The sequence below is a fragment of the Schistocerca piceifrons genome, chromosome 2, assembly GCF_021461385.2.
Source record: "Schistocerca piceifrons isolate TAMUIC-IGC-003096 chromosome 2, iqSchPice1.1, whole genome shotgun sequence".
In the NCBI taxonomy this organism is placed as follows: Eukaryota; Metazoa; Arthropoda; class Insecta; order Orthoptera; family Acrididae; genus Schistocerca; species Schistocerca piceifrons.
In genome coordinates this window covers 734,634,333-734,652,316 of record NC_060139.1, presented here as the reverse complement: position 1 = coordinate 734,652,316, position 17,984 = coordinate 734,634,333, and the positions used below count along the sequence as shown (strand labels likewise).

Genomic DNA, 17,984 nt, shown 5'->3' with positions numbered 1-17,984 from the left:
CAGCTCCAGGCATCAAGATGATCTAAAATGCAGAAAGAAACCAGCTGTTGGTATAAAAAGTTGATCCAGACAGTGTTTATTATAACAAAAGGGTCACAGTTCCTAAGACATAATGTCAGTTATGAACTACAGTTATTATACATGAAAATGCAAAGCAGGTCAATTTAAGTTTTCTAATTGGTTTATTAACACCAACTGTTCATTCCATTTACATCCTTTTGAATGACAAGTCTTCAGGCCCATGAGCTTCCTGGGTCCTATGTACCATTACACATAAGCAGATCTGCACTATATGCATTTTTGTAATATTAAGAAAGTTAAATCCCCACAAACTAGTTGTCAGTTGTACTACTACTGTTATCACATATGATTGACTTCTATCACTATAATACCAATTAATATTAGTTTCTGCAATAGTATATGGTGCTATCTTTAAGGCATCTGTGTTTACGAAAAACAGATGATGATGATCAGCATTCATTGTTGAAATATGTGAAAGGCTTCCTCCTCCCATTTTAATTTTGATCCATGTAAGGTATCCATTAATGAGCATTTGTTTTTTTGTTATAAAAACAAGGTTCCAGCATTCTAAGTGGGATTATTACATTTTAGTTTCCTGTGTACAAAGATTAATTGTAACGCTTAAACATGTAAAACAACAACTTCTTGAGATCAAATCTTTCTAGATGTTAGTAGTGGGCTCATTTGAGATTTAGTGCATCAGAAAGTATTAATGGAAACTGATGGCAGAATTTATTGGTCTGAAAGTACTTTAAATCACTTATTCCATGTTAAGCCTCGGTCTTTGTATGCACACAGAATTAACGAAAAAAATGGATAATGTGGCAAAGCTGTGAACATGATATCAAATCTTATACTATAAAAATCAATGTTCAGTTACACATATTTTTTGCAACATGGTCTGATTGTGAAATAAATTTGTTGTTAACTAGAGCTGTGACACAATGCTGACATTTTCTTTCTGTACTTAGATGATACTAAAACTAGTACAAATATGGTGTAGCTGTTACCTTTTTAGGGTGTACATGTATTATTTCATTCATGATGCACATAACTGCAAATTGTTCATTGCTGGGCTGGCACTGTAACAGATTCTAAGGTTGTTTTAATACTTTCAGAATTCTATGGTTATCAATTCTGGGGCTTGTGTGTCATGGCCTTGGGATAGCTGCGCAACTGGTGGCATCATTCACAGATGCTCTTAGAACAGCAATGTAAGAGCACAGTCAAAAGTTATGTATAATACATAATAAATTTTTTCTTGTTTTCATTTGACTTACAAATTTATTTCAGAGCATATGGCTTTCCTAACAATCTGGAAACTTATGGATTGATATCTGGATTGTGGACTTCAACATTTGCACTAGGAGCTTTTATTGGTCCATCTGCTGCTGGTATTCTATATGACAGAGTAGGATTTAAAAATGCAACAATGTTCATTGTTGGACTTAATCTTCTTGTAGTAAGTATAAAGAATAATATAAGTATTTTTTATTTCTAATTTTAGTTGTATTATCAATGTAAGTTCATTTCACTCTCATATATTTCAGCAGTTCTGTACATAAGAGAACAGAATGAAAATATTCCATTTGGTACTAATATACAAAGCAAAAATGCTATGAAATAAGTGATACAATTTTGGTGGAAATATATGCATATGCACATTATAAATTTACATCAGAATGCCTCTCATTCAGAGGATATCCTTAGGGTGGTAATACTGTCACAGATTTTCATCACAGAGACAGTGAGTGGGCAGTAGAACATGCTGACTGCATAATGTTCACTTTGTAACCACAAGAAGAAATCTTTGCGATAGTACCTTTATGTACACTGATGGCTCTTGGACTGACTGTAGTGTTGGGTGTGCCTTTGTCATTGGTGCTGACATTTTTCGGTATTGGCTTCTGGACCACGGCTCAGTATTTACAGCAGAGCTCTTTGTCCTATATCATGCCAAGCAGTACACCTGGCAACACAGGCTTTGCAATTGCATCATTGCTCACACTCTCAGCACCCTTAAAAGCCTGTGTGTTCTGTACACTGTCCATCCCTTAGTGCAACTGGACCAGGAATGCTGTCACTTGCTCGCTCTTGATGGAGCCACTGTCATGTTTATATGGTTTCCTTGTCATGTCGGTCTGACAGAAAACAAGGCTGCTGACACTGCTGCCAAGGCCGCAGTCCTCGTACTTCAGCCTGCTAGTTCTTACATTCCCTCCAATTACCTCTGTGTCAGTCAAGTGGTGTCACTTTGGCATTACCACTGATAATACCTTCATGGGAACAAACTCCAGATTATTAAGCCTCTCCCAGCAGCTTGTACGACCTCCTATGGGCGCTCCTGCCATGAGATCATTTTAACTAGGTCGCATATTGAGAAATGTCCTTTTAGCCATTGCCATTTGTTAAGTGGTGCTCCCCCACCACTTGTGCACATTGTACTCAGCTTTTGACAGTCTGCCATTTCCTGATGGAATGCCCTTTTTTAACTGCTTATGTTCCTGTTTTTGTCGTATGAGTTATCAGCCGTATTAGTAAATGACATGAGCTGTTGACCTAACGGAGATTTTGCATGACAGTGATTCCTAAACACCATGGAGAGTGGTGGTCAGCATGTGCCAGACGATTGCCTAGAGACTGGTAGCAATGATCACCAAGCCTTTACTTTTGGAATAGTCTGCCTGTATTGATAAAACTGTTTATTTTCTAAATTATTGCATCAGAATTATTCACCTAACAGTGTAGGCACAGATTCCTATACCAGCAGATGGGAGATGATGACTAAATGACAACATGACAATGAATAAATGATATGACAGTGGTAGATGTTGATGAGGGTTGAGATGAGTGAAGTTTAAGTGGGTGATAGAGGATTTGGGTCATGGACTTGCAGAGGTTAATGCTGGGAGGATTACAGGTGCTAAGACAGCATCATAAGGATGAGTCCCATCTGTGTAATAGAGGTCATGGGCTGTGAAGCAGCCACCAAAATTAGACATCTGCTCAGCAGTGTGTTGTGGCACTGGATGACAAAGTGCTCTTGGCCATGGTTTGTTGTTGGTCACAAATGTAGGCGAACAGCTGGTTCGGTGGTCATGTCCATATAGCTCTGAAAACAGTTCATCCAAAAACTAGCTAAGGTCTCCAACTTGTTTGTTACTTTTGATGCCTCAGTACCTCAACTTTCCAGTGGGTTATCTTTATTCCTTAAGTAAAGTTCACCAGGAGTTTAAATCACCAAATTTATCTCAAACATATGATGGTTATAATGTCTTGTCATTCCCTTTTGGTGTAAAATTAAGCTAATATTAACACTTTGATAGTGATGTCAACAGGACAACAAAGAAACTAGTGAAAACCAATTCTTTCATTTTTAAATTTATCAATCAGGCATCATCATCATCATCATCATCATCATCATCATCATCATCATCTTTATCTTTGTCATCATAACTCTACAGCTTTTCTATTCATGGAAACAAGAGAAAATAAGTCTATAACAAAGTTTTTTTGCCATCAGTCTTCTGACTGGTGTAATGTGGCCCATCGTGAATTCCTCTCCCGTATCAACCTTCCCATATCACACTATCACTTTCAACCTACATTCTCAGTTATTTGTATCTCAATCTCTACCCTCTGCAGTTTTTACCCTCTGCAGTTTTTACCCTCTGCAGTTTTTACCCTCTGCAGTTTTTACCCTCTGCAGTTTTTACCCTCTGCAGTTTTTACCCTCTGCAGTTTTTACCCTCTGCAGTTTTTACCCTCTGCAGTTTTTACCCTCTGCAGTTTTTACCCTCTGCAGTTTTTACCCTCTGCAGTTTTTACCCTCTGCAGTTTTTACCCTCTGCAGTTTTTACCCTCTGCAGTTTTTACCCTCTGCAGTTTTTACCCTCTGCAGTTTTTACCCTCTGCAGTTTTTACCCTCTGCAGTTTTTACCCTCTGCAGTTTTTACCCTCTGCAGTTTTTACCCTCTGCAGTTTTTACCCTCTGCAGTTTTTACCCTCTGCAGTTTTTACCCTCTGCAGTTTTTACCCTCTGCAGTTTTTACCCTCTGCAGTTTTTACCCTCTGCAGTTTTTACCCTCTGCAGTTTTTACCCTCTGCAGTTTTTACCCTCTGCAGTTTTTACCCTCTGCAGTTTTTACCCTCTGCAGTTTTTACCCTCTGCAGTTTTTACCCTCTGCAGTTTTTACCCTCTGCAGTTTTTACCCTCTGCAGTTTTTACCCTCTGCAGTTTTTACCCTCTGCAGTTTTTACCCTCTGCAGTTTTTACCCTCTGCAGTTTTTACCCTCTGCAGTTTTTACCCTCTGCAGTTTTTACCCTCTGCAGTTTTTACCCTCTGCAGTTTTTACCCTCTGCAGTTTTTACCCTCTGCAGTTTTTACCCTCTGCAGTTTTTACCCTCTGCAGTTTTTACCCTCTGCAGTTTTTACCCTCTGCAGTTTTTACCCTCTGCAGTTTTTACCCTCTGCAGTTTTTACCCTCTGCAGTTTTTACCCTCTGCAGTTTTTACCCTCTGCAGTTTTTACCCTCTGCAGTTTTTACCCTCTGCAGTTTTTACCCTCTGCAGTTTTTACCCTCTGCAGTTTTTACCCTCTGCAGTTTTTACCCTCTGCAGTTTTTACCCTCTGCAGTTTTTACCCTCTGCAGTTTTTACCCTCTGCAGTTTTTACCCTCTGCAGTTTTTACCCTCTGCAGTTTTTACCCTCTGCAGTTTTTACCCTCTGCAGTTTTTACCCTCTGCAGTTTTTACCCTCTGCAGTTTTTACCCTCTGCAGCTCCTCCTAGCACCTTGAATGTTCTTTCCTGAATTCTCAACATTTCCTATCATCTTGCCCCCTTCTTTTTGTCAATGTTTACATATATTGTTTTGCTTGCTGACTGTATGGAGATCCTGCTCATTATTTACCTTATCAGCCCGCCAAATCTTCAGTATTCTTTTGTAGCACCAAATTTCAAATGTTAATATTCTCTTCTGTTCTAGTTTACCCACAGTCCATGTGTCACTACCATACAATACCACGCTCCAAACATACATTCTCAGAAATTCCTTCCTAAGGCCTCCATTTGGTACTAGCAGACTTCTCTTGGCCAGGAATGCACCTTTTTGCCAGTGTTAGTCTGCTTTTTATGTCCTCTCCACTGAATCCATGATGGGTTATTTCGCTACTTCGTAGCAGAATTTCTTAACTTCATCTGCTTCGTGATCACAAATTGTGATAAGATTCTTGCTATCCTTACTACTTCTCATTACTTTTGTCTTGTTTTGATTTACTCACAACCCATGTTCTATACTGATTAAACTATTCATCCCATTCAACAGATCCTGTAATTCTTCTTCACTTCAACTGAGAAAAGCTATGTCATGACTGAATCTTAACATAGATAGTCTTTCACCTTGAATTTTAATCCCATTCTCGAACCTTTCTTACTGCAACAAAACTTGGATACTTCTTATAAACTCAACTATAGAAATAGTTTTCTGGGTCACAGCTTACTCACCAAGTAATAAAACATCTTGCATTTCTTGTTGGGAAATATTATCCTTACTTTTGAACTTCTTGTATGGTAATACAATTACCACATACACAATTACAATGTATTTATGGACAACATGGTCATGACACTGCTGAAGGCATGTACGCTAATTAATATGGAAAAGGCTCTTGAATTTCTTGTGTTCACAAAACTTGGAGCTGAATTTAATGTGAATAACCACTACCATTTTGTACTTCAGTTTCTACTTATGCATAAAACATTGTAGTCAATTAAGATTACTGATGCAGTCATCCCTCATGGTGAAGCTTTTTATTTTAATGGCTCAAAATTTCTCTACTGCATTCCACTTATTACTCAGCACTAAGACACTGAAAAACTTTTCTGATTAGTTTTTACTGTCTGCTCTAAGATTATAAAATTCTGCTTGTCACTTGCTGGCACAATCTCTCTATTGAACATCATGACAAAGTATTGTGCTTTTGTTGCTATGAAGCTATTGTTGAAATCTACAGGGGTAAAATAAAACGGACATGGAAAATTTTTCATGCAACTTAAGACAGGCAATCCATCTTAAGATGCATGAACTATTTTGTCCACAATATTTACGAAATTTATATAAATCTGTTTTACGACTAACTTTAAATGTTTCATGAATCTACTTTTTTCTGAAGAATTGTGTGAAAATTGTGAAAGAAAAGTTTTTAGTATGAATGTGTTTTATTTGTTCACTGATTTACCTTTACTTTTTCATCAGGGTATTGTCGTACTGATCTTTATTTGCTTCACACGAAGAAGATCACCCTACAAGGAAATAACACCAACAGATGATCTGAAGATGTACTCCAGTGCAGAGACAGGGTCAAACATCATCAGTAATGGAACTGTTGTCAGAAACAAAGCAGTTGCTATTGAACGACCACCGGGAATGAATGGCATTATTGCATGTAACAGTTACAAAAATAGGCATGGAACCTGGCATATGAAAGACAGTGGTGCTGTTCTGATAGGCCCTTACAGTTCAAGTTTTGGTGGGTCAGAATCAAGAAATCTTATAGGGGGCAGACATTGAACATTTCTGCTGAAAAATTAAATTCTGAAGAAAAAAGTTTTGCCTACAGTGTTAAATTTTACACCTGTAAAATAACACCTATCAGTATTCTCAAAACATCCTTAATGTCTAGTTATAACTGTAAAGAAGAGTGTTTACAGTAATATGATGGTAGCAGCAGTAAATAGTATGCTTGATGAAAGAGAACAACAAATGTGTACCTATCTGTATGTTCTGTCATCTGAAAAAGCAAGTAAAATGCTGAGGATGCTGCTATGTAATGCCCACAGCTGTTAAATAACATTAGGTCAAGCTCTACCCATAAACAGATACCTCTATGCATTGTCATTGTAGACTGACTGACAATTCAGCAGGCCATTTTGTGTCTAACATTTTATTTATTAAACTTTCTTAAACATGACCACAAGTTAAATAAAACTAGTTCATACATGTTCCTCACTTTTAGAATAATTTTTGTGTGTGTCATTCTTATTTAGCAATCTGTAACTGCACAAATGAGAATGTTGTATTTTGTATATATTGATTACATTAGTGTGGATGGAGCAAATAATTGTACATACTGATTAAGAATGAGTGTGATAACTTCTGATCTGCATTTTTGAAAAATAATTTTGTAGTCCATTACTAAATAAGAATGGGAGACACACCAAAGTGAAAATGTAAAGAATAAAAACAATGTGCGACTGGAAAGGCATTTTGCTTTTTAATTCCTTTTAACCCTCTTACTCGTACATAAACTTAAGTACATATTATTAATGGGAGAGTAATTGAACTAAATCACTACATGAAAAGCATACCTATACAACTGAACATCATGAACTGTAAGAAGTGGAGGATTTTTATTAAAGAGTACAATGAAAGACTATAGTCACATGGGGCTGTGGAGGTAGAATTATGAAACAAAACAGAAAGGCTGCAGTAACTAATATTTAAGTTACAACATGCTAATAATGACTTGCAGAACACCAGAAATAAGTCAAACATTGCTGATGTGAAGACTGAATAAATGGTCTGGGAGTGACTGGAGAATGACAATATTAGAAAAGAATTTAGTTATTAGAAACTTCTTGCTACAAAACGGAAGACTAAAACAGACCAACAGTTTTTGTATAACTACAAATAAAAATGTCTTGATTTATAAAAGTGGTATATAGCAAATTACTTACCTACAAATACATTTATCTTACAATAGTTTACATAAAGTGCAACATCGTCACACGTACAATGCTGGGCAGACTTAATGCCTGCAACATACTGTGGAGGGGCCTATCATCTGACATGTATTCAGCATCTACTCTACTTGAAATAGCAACAGGTAAACTTCCCAATAATGTATATGACATGCCATTCATCATCAGTTGACATGTTGTTACTCTTATTCTGGTATCATAAACTGAACTGAGTAGCACACAGATATCATCGAAGTGCTCTGTCCATCATATGGTTAAGATGATAGACATTTTTATTGTATCTTACTTTTTCAGGCAACCCCGTGCCAGATTGCCCCCATATTTCATCTTTCCATAATGAGTAATAGATCATTCATTTCCTAGTTTGTATTTTTTATTATGATATATCCAGTCATAGTAGCAGTGTCTCAGTTAATACTACTTTCCACACACCTGATACATATCAGGATGCTTAATTTATTACTACTTGTAAGCCCATTATCCACCACTTAAAATTAGCTTCATATCTGTCCAGATCTACTGTGTTACTATTTATAGACAGTCTTAGTGAATTATAGCTAATAACCTTCCATGTAATGAACAGGTTATGACTTACTATTTATTACCACTGTGTACTATTCAATAACTATCAGAGTTAAGTTTCACTCTTTTCATACAATTCATTAATGGAACCGTTTGTCCTGTTATTTAAGTTAAACTCTGCCACTGATGGTCCCTAAATACCACACTATATTTGCCTCAAAAGTGAACTTTACTCAAATACCATGATAATGCCTCATAGAACAGTATTTTTATTATTTAGCTGTGTCAAAACTTTGAGAGTGCAAACATAGCTTTCTTTGGAGATAATACTGTACAGAATGGATCTACTGCCAGAACAGTTATCCAGTATAACATCATAGACTAATTTTCAAATTACTGTGCTTTTTCTGAGACTTTGAAATTTCATGGTGGCTTTTCAACAAATTGCACTGAAGAAATAACACCTGTAGCCATAATCATTTTTATTTCTCACTGTATACCCATCACTGCAGCATTAGTAGTTTTGACTATGTAGGATAATTATGCATACAATGAACTGGGGTTAATCTGGCCCAATATTTTTATTTGTGGCAAGAAAACACCAGGATAGTGCTGGAGAGGGGGGGGGGGAGAGAGAGAGAGAGAGAGAGAGAGAGAGAGAGAGAGAGAGAGAGAGAGAGAGAGAGAGAGAGAGAGATATGCAAATATATTTTCTAGCATTGTCCCACATGTACCATCCATTAAAAATGATATTGAACAAAATGCATAACATCTGTTGCTGTTGTACCATAATAATCTCTAGAGTAGACATTCAGGAGCAAGAGGAACAAATAAAATATCAAATGTTGAAGGCAAGGAGAGGTAATATTGAACTCTACTGAGAAAGTGAGACAGCAAATGAACAAGCATAGTATATTTCCAGTTACATGTTAAGCTATGGTAACTACATGGAAAAGTAACATACAATACTGCTACTTAAAGAAGATAATGTACAGTATGTATATGAGCCTTATTGCACAAATTACTGGAGCTCTGGTACTTTAAAACAGCCATGTTTTGCTGGACTGACAATTATCAAACCTTCCCAATGCAAGAATAGTTTCTCATTATTTCTCATACTGTTTACTTTAGCATCCTCATCACTCAGCTCAGTCCCAATTCCACAATATTGTTCATTGTATAAAACTGTAGCATGCTGCCCACCTGCTAATTTATCTTCCAATAATTTGTGGTTCTGGACATTATCTTGCACACCAGAGAAACTCTCAGAATCGCCATTAGATTCTAACACCACTTCATTTTTGAGGTTACTTTTGGCCCAGGCTAAAGCAATTTTACATTTTGAGAAAATCTGCAGTATTTTACAGAAGTGTTAAATATGTTATCAAAACTGAATTTAGAAAAATGACAGTTACTCACCTTTTTACCTATTACATAGAGAATGCAAATTTACACTCGCAGTATTTTTAGTTTAACTGATTTGAACCATCATAGTAGAAATTATTGTAGTGTAATAGCTATGAAAATACGATGTACTTCATGGAACTCACAACCCTCTAGACTGTTACACACTGTAAATGCATACTGCCCTGTTTACCCCATGCTAATGATGTAAATTTAGTAAGAAAAAATTGAAAACTCTGAGCTAGTCCTGTAAATGTTTTCTGTAATTTTTTGTAGATTAATTCTCTCTCTCTCTCTCTCTCTCTCTCTCTCTCTCTCTCTCTCTCTCTCTCTCTCTCTCTCTCTCTCTCCTCACTCATGAAAAAAAAGATACATATCATCACCAAATTATTAAAATGACATTACACCTTCAAAAATATGACAACTGGAATTTTACTTCCACTTTTTGTGGGAACATTTCAATTCAAAATGTAAGTTATAGCCAAAATAGCCTCAGCCCACATTGTGTGTGGAAGGTATTCACAGAACAGAGCCAAGAACATACCGTCTCTAATAGGATTCTATTTTCCCACTCAGTGACCTCATTCTGCTGAGGAGTATATGGTGCATTAATTGAATGTTTGTCTATTTCAGTCAGCAAACTTATGCACACCTTTATTATGGACCTCCTTGCCACCAGTAACTCTTCTTTTATTACATCTTTGTGTCACAAAAGGTATGTTACTCTGAAACTGGAAAAAAATCGTCCTTAAAAAGAGAAAATATTGATCTTCCTTGAAAAATGCCAATTCAGTTAAGTCTAAAAAATGACTTGTTACCTGAATGGACTTGTCATTATTCTGAAGAAAATCTCACTGAAGGACATGCTCACTTTAGTAAAATACAACTTCTTATTTGGCTGTTTGCTCTAAGTTGACATTATTGTCTGTCTGTCTTCTTCTTCAAGATACAACTAGGTCCACAGGTCTAGAGCAGATAAAGAATATATACTGATACCAGACTTATGACTGTCTGATGAATCCCTAAGTATGAAATGAAATAAACTCTCCATTTATAACTGATGTATCTTCATCTCTTCAGATATCGGACTGACAAAATTTTAAATCAATTGTCTCCTTTGAGCTACTAATTCCAACTAAACTCATCACAACTATCACAATTTTGACTCAATTACATTACAAACCTACTTCCCACAAAGTGCAGACAAGTACAAAGATGACATTTGATGGAAAAAATTGTTTGCATCATTGTCAGATTACAACTGTTCACAGAAGGTCTGATCTTGTCTTCACTCATAACCAGTTCTGATTTCTCTTTTACTAATAGCTACGGTCATTAATGTGCTGTGCTCTTATTATGGCTTTATCATAGAATCCATCTGCTGAAATATAATGGTAAATCCTTACATTGTACCAAAGTTTTCACTGTTCAGAAACGATTAAGAATATCACGGAAATTAATACATTTATATTCATTAAATTACCATTCATTACAGATTATCATAAATGTGTATCCTTCTGCATATTCATCTTTACTGGAACTGAGTCATGACAAAACCATTTCTAACTTTAAATAAACATAATCTGATATGACTTGAAACAACAATTTTCTGGTTTGTTAATTTCTGAATATAAATGTAATACTACTTAAACAATTTTGCTATGTGTATTCAGACCAACTTTCATAGAACTTCAGACATTATCCCATTAGTGTTATCATTTTCTGCTGACTTTAGTGTACATGTTCACTTCAGAAACTATTTCTGACACTATTTCTTCTATTAATTTATTCATTAGTGCAGTTTTAAAATACACGCAATTCCACTAGGTGAAGACACCTAACTATTTGACATCTCAAGCATTTACAAAGCTAGCCTATCCTATATCTATGATCAGTGTTTCCATTGTGGTAAAGTCTTCCTTGCACACAAGCTGTCTCCAGGTATTGACAACAGTATATTATTTCAAGGGGAAAAACAGAAAAGTCTACATAAAGTAATTACAAATAGCATAAAATATGTAACTAAATGCACTGACAAGTCTCATAAACAAGGTAAAAAATACTGAAACAAGTACTGATTACAGTAAAATATAAATCTCCTTAACCGCTGCTTTTTACAACCCATTATATAAGCTGTTAATATTAAGTTAGTATCTTCCATAAATATTTGTTTCCTGAATCATTTTCAGAGTCAAGGTAATGTACATATTATGTGTGTTTACACTGCAGAGTCGAGATAATGTAATCGGATAGCATAAGCATTAAATCACGTAACATGGCAGATCCCGTTCCTAACCTTTCACATAACTGACAGATATTGGTTACCCACATTCAAAAGCGTCATCAAAATGTTATTAAAAGTGTAAATAATGATTAAAGTACAGAATGTAGTAACATTCTCCAAAAGCCACATAACACTGAAAAATTATGTATTCACTGGTAAAGGTGCATGTCATATAATGTAACAAGTACCTATCTCCAGTTACATGTTGTGTTCATCACTACACACAAGATTTTCCTTCAAATATGATAACACGCAAGATTTTCTGTCAAATATGACAAATACACACAGTACATAAATTATTTATGCAATGAGAAACATATCCTTACATGAGCATTCAAATGTGTTCATAAACAATAAAGTAACTGATGCATAACAAAATTTCTAAGTGAAAGGTTTCCTTTAAGTGAATAGCAAAATTTGCAACCTAAGTTTCTGTAATCAACAACTCCTTTAACACGCTGAATATATAGTTTTAGTAATATTCTTTACACAAATATCACTGCTAAGTGTAGAGAGCATATCAGCATAACATATTTCCTAGAAAGCATAAAACAGATATGTGTGTTAAATATTCATAGTGCAAAATAGGCACATTTGAAATGATGGTGGTGATGTCACTGCCCAGCACAAACTCTGATACTAAAATCAAATACTTATTAACATTTACAGTGCACAATAAATCTTGTCATAGAGTAAAATTTAACAGTCAGAGAGTCAATTGCAAAAATATAGGTAAAAGTGACCTAACTTCTCCGTGAGATTAAATTTTTCAGGCTCTCAACTAATCTGTCACACTAAACTTTTGTAATGTTTTTAATGAGGACAAACAACTATACACTCACAAATTTTAGTAACCTTTTTCTCAAAGTTAGTGCAAATTCTGATTAGCTATTTTTTTTCACCGGTGTGAAACATATAAAATGAATCAACATAATTATTGACAGAAAATCAGATACATATCAAATTTAGGCTAGCAACAGAGGTACACTGCCTGAGAAAAAACGTGAAGCACCCAGAAAACATTGTCAGATTTCAGTGTTAACTATTAACGCATTCACATTGGTGGATATGTAAAAGGTTGAGAAGATTGAGCTGCAATTATCTGTGGCAGGTAGAACAGTCATCAGGGTGCATTTGTGTTCAACATATTTAGTGTTGTTACCAGATCTGGTAGGGTATACAAGGTCGTGAAAAGTGTCAGATGTTCTATGGCAATTACCTTCCAGTAAAGTACTGCACTCAAATGACATATATGCGTAACCTATTCAGAAGAAGCCTAGGAGCAGTTGTTGAATGATCACTGTAAAGGACATGGAGAGGTTGCATGCTAATGAGAGACAACATTATCAGCACCTGACAAAATTTGAAAGGCCCCTCATAGGTCTCCATATAGTCAGCTGGGTGAATCATACAACATTCAGATTGGTAGGGCATTCAGATGTGACAATGGCCCAGAGTTAGACTGCATGAGAACTTGAAGGCAGGCATATTTGTTGGTGTTCCAGGTGACTATGTCTAACCACCAAAAAGGATGATCACTGTATTGTGCACCAGGCACATCATAATCCTGCACATTGGCATCTGCCATTGGAGAATGAGTAACAGATTCTGTGCAATGTTCTGTACCATTAGTCAGACTAGAAGCTGCCATTTAGGAAATTAGTACCATTCATAGGCTTCCATTGACAACAAACCATAAACAGCTGCACTTGAAGTGAAGTGGTTCTGTGATTGGGAGGCATGGATTACTGATAAATCATGTAACCCTGTGTTCAGCCATGAATCGCTGTTCTGCACTAACCTGGATGACCATGGGGAGAGGCCCCATTCCTTACATGTTTTTGAGATCCATAGAAGTGATGGTGTATGGAGCCAGCAAGTATGACTTCAGGTCACAGCCGATAATAATTGATGGAACTCTGATTGTACAATGGTACATCATGGACATCCTACAGCCTTGCGTATTCTTTCTCATGTGACAATATCATAGTATCATTTTTCAACAGGACAATGCTCATCCACAAATGGCACATGTCTGTAAAATATCTGCATAATGTAGAGGTACTCCTGTAGACAGCAAGATTCCCAGATATGTCCCCACAAGAACATCTGTGGCATCAGCTCAGTACTTGTGTTAGCATATGAAGAATCAGTTACAACAGTTGTGGACCAGCATGCCACAGAAGAAGATATGACAGCCTTGTCACCATTCCCAACCGAAGCAGTGCAAGCATCTAGACCAGAGAAGGTGCACTGTCATTCTGATAAATGGATTGAAACTGTCAAGTTCTTTGTACATTTGACCAAGTTTTATAATCACTGAAATAACATCACTTACCCTCTCAACCTGTGAAGTTTCATTTTGTTTTCTCCTCTCATTCTGGGTGTCTTTTTTTGTCAGGCCATATATCATATACACTAAATATCTGTTGAAAGGATTTCCATACCTGAGCAATGGATGACTATCAACCAGAGAATCAAATTCTTTCCAAACATTGTCTCAGTGTACAGCGCCACTGTTTAAAATGGAAAGAATATGACAAGTTTTTTATTTCTTTCACATCTTGCACGTGGCTAAAATATTGAAGCATAAAGTTACAGGCCTAGTGAGTAGAGTGACTTGTTTAAGTTCACAGTAAACTTCAGTCAAGTGTAGTCATTTTTATTTTTACATTGAAATATAAAAACTTCTACTGTCTCATTGTGAATAAAAGTGAACAGACTTTGTGGATCATATTCACCTGAGACACACTATAAATATTTGAATTTGCATTTTGATAATTTTATTGTATGTAGAACACACAATTCAATCATAAGATTAAATGAAACATTGTCACTATTATGTATGTATGTAGACTAAAATGATGACTGAAAATTTGTGCCAAGGCTGTGATTCAAATCAGGATCTCCTGCTCACCAGACAGAAGCATTTACTATTATGCCACCCTGGCATAACTTCATGAACTACCCTAGCATACCTCCCTCTTCAATCCAAATTCCTATTCACAATCTGGCCCACTTGCTATTCCCCCCAAACTCAAACAGCACTGTAGAGGCTCTCCAACTGTACTGGAGTAACACCTCAGCATCAAACTAAATGGGGGATTTTCATTCATTGCTTCAGTCTCTATATATACACTGTATATGCTCGAGGGCAAAAACTAACAATATTATGTGGCACCTCGTACTGCAGATTTCCAGGTCTTTTTATTAACTGGCATACCACGTAAATGGTGTGTTATGAACCTCCAATAGACTAGCTATAGTAAAGAAGTGGGAGGTTTACCACTGACTTTGTACCAGTTATCATTAAAGTTGATACCATTTGGACCACTACGTGTAGAATTTTCTCTGTTTCAGATTGTTGCCACCCTCAATGACCCATAAATTGTAACACTCTAATTGTCCAATGAAATGTTGCTGCGTAGTCTTTGTGAGCAGACAGTAAATAACAGCAAATGAACTTATAGTTAGAGGTATTATGTAACATGAGACACAATCACTCACTGTTTTCTACGTGTTTTGAAAGTCATTTTTCTTCAGCTCACTTGACTGATTTACAACAGCCTTAATTTTATTTCATCCTAGATGAGGTACCTGGCATTGGCTAGTTATGTATTTATTCCAATCTTATGTTATTCTGTCTCTTCCTTCCCTCACTCTCTGTCGTCCATCTCGACTTTCCCCTCACTCACCATCTCTTCACTGCTTTATCTGTCCATTTCGCACACCCCCTGTATGTGTCCATGTCCTCCTCCCCCTTCTCCCTCCACATTACCATCCCCCGCCCCAATAAGACATTGCCTTTGCTTACCCTACAATATTTCAGATTGAAAATAATATGTGTATCAGTGTGGTTGAAATCGATCCAAGGGTTTAGGAGGAGAAGTGGAGGTGCCCCCCCCCCCTCCCCCCCCCCCCCGCCCCACACACACACACACACACACACGTGACTGATTATTTCTTTTAACAAATATGTACCGCATATGACCGTCTATAATGCATATTCATTCATGAATCCAATGCACTTTCATTTAAGAATGATACAATAGCAGATAACTGGCACGAGACACACGCGCCCATTTGTTGTCAGCACTGAGAAACAAACAAGAAAACATTTCCATTATTACGTCCCCTCCGACCGCAATGATAAATCAATCTGCCCCTGTACCAAATGGCACCTGTAAAGGTGCCATTTGACGAAGAAGACAGGTACAGCCAACAGCTACAAGCCATTCATTCTTTACCGGATTTGGATATATATCATTTATCATTCTTCAGTCAGCCCCTGGTAGCTGAGTGGTCAGCGCGACAGGCTTTCAATCCAAAGGGCCCGGGTTCGATTCCCGGCTGGGTCGGAGATTTTCTCCGCTCAGGGACTGGGTGTTGTGTTGTCCTAATCAACATCATTTCATCCCCATCGACGCGCAAGTCACCGAAGTGGCGTCAAATCGAAAGACTTGCACCAGGCGAACGGTCTACCCGACGGGAGGCCCTCGTAACACGACATTTCATTTCATCATTCTTCAGAAACTGTAAACATTAGCACCTGTTAAAATGAAATAGTACTTTTGGAAACAAACCACTCGCAACTGTTGGATGTATGTGACTCCTTCACCAAATAACATTGCTGTGCAGTTTCTGACAACAATAAGCCATGTTTATGATACTGAAATTCTGCAATACAGGGAAAAAGATTTTTAAATACCTGTCTGCTGGTTTGACAACTATTAGATTATGAGGGATATATTCATAGGAGATATACGAGTAGTTGTATCACATTGTCAACAATTACATTTTTAGTCACTCTTCACAGGAGTCGAGTGTTGAGACCGACTGAAATAATCATTGTGGTAGCATGAGTCAATGATGACGTGCCATTCACTGACTTTCACAGAATGACTGTCACCACGTTTATGAGTGTTGAAAACTGCATAAAATGCTGCTGATCAAATTTCAGTAAACTGGAAAAAAGCATACAGTGCATCTGACTAATTCATTCCAGTTTAATTATCTCTGTGAAAATAAAATTCACATGACTTGCATTACCTTACAATATTCATGTAGCTAGGCAGGGGCACATGAAGCATGAAGGGAAGACAGGGAATCATTAGTAATTTTGAGCCACTACCAAAAACAAATCTGGGATCAGTGCAAATTGTTCCTGAAAAATATTTTAAAGTGCTTTCATGCAAGATGAGATAGATGTATTATTAAAATATTATATTACATTATTCAAATGGCCACAAAAACTTCATTATAATTGCAATAATCTCAAACTTTCAAAAAATGTAGAAATAAATAAGAAATTTAAAAAATAAGAAAAGGACAGATGCACTGCACATGTAACAGGCTATATAAGAAAGCTACAGGTCTCTTATTGAATCTGGTTTTTATTCCTTATAGTTGCAAAACAAACGTAAATACAAATATATAATTTTTCATTAATGTGACTTGTGATGTTGAACTTTTTTGGCTATGCCATCTATATCTACGCCGTTTGGGCTGCATGCAATCCTTATTGCGTCTTCTAAATGACTGGATAACCGATTACGATATTTATTTTTCAGGTACTTCAGTTTTAAAAATGAAGCTTCACAAAGGTGAGTTGAAGGAAATAGTGTTAAAATGAACTGTGCATAGTCTCATAAATTTTTATAATTGTTAGGCACACATTTCCAAAGTTCAGTGTACTGTTGTGTTTCACGATGTTCTATAAACAGAGCTTTAAGCTGTGTGTCATGTTTAAGTTTGATTATTTCATTTAGCAAATTAGTTTTGGGAAATCCAAATTGGCAGAATAATTTGAGATCATCATGTCCAACACACCAAGGGTTCTCTACGAGAATGAAACAGCTTCAAATATTTCTAACATCTGCAAATCTATTTTTTATTTCTTCCAAATAGGCTTCTGAATATTCTTTCATGTTTTGGTAAATATTTTCAGCGATAGTTCAGCCTGACTGGAGCATAGCAACAGTTGGAAAATCAG

At 36.5% G+C, this 17,984-nt stretch overlaps 1 protein-coding gene across 1 annotated transcript in view; it reads left to right on the top strand.

The window, feature by feature from the left end:
- LOC124777399 (MFS-type transporter SLC18B1-like) overlaps positions 1-7,276 on the top strand; it is an 82,923-nt gene extending 75,647 nt beyond the window's left edge. Inside the window, exons 9-11 of the mRNA XM_047252793.1 lie at positions 1,140-1,235; positions 1,315-1,483; positions 6,278-7,276. Coding sequence (XP_047108749.1) covers positions 1,140-1,235; positions 1,315-1,483; positions 6,278-6,592 — 580 coding nt within the window. The 3' untranslated portion in view covers positions 6,593-7,276. The remainder of the gene's footprint in view (positions 1-1,139; positions 1,236-1,314; positions 1,484-6,277) is intronic.
- Positions 7,277-17,984: the final 10,708 nt, after the last annotated feature.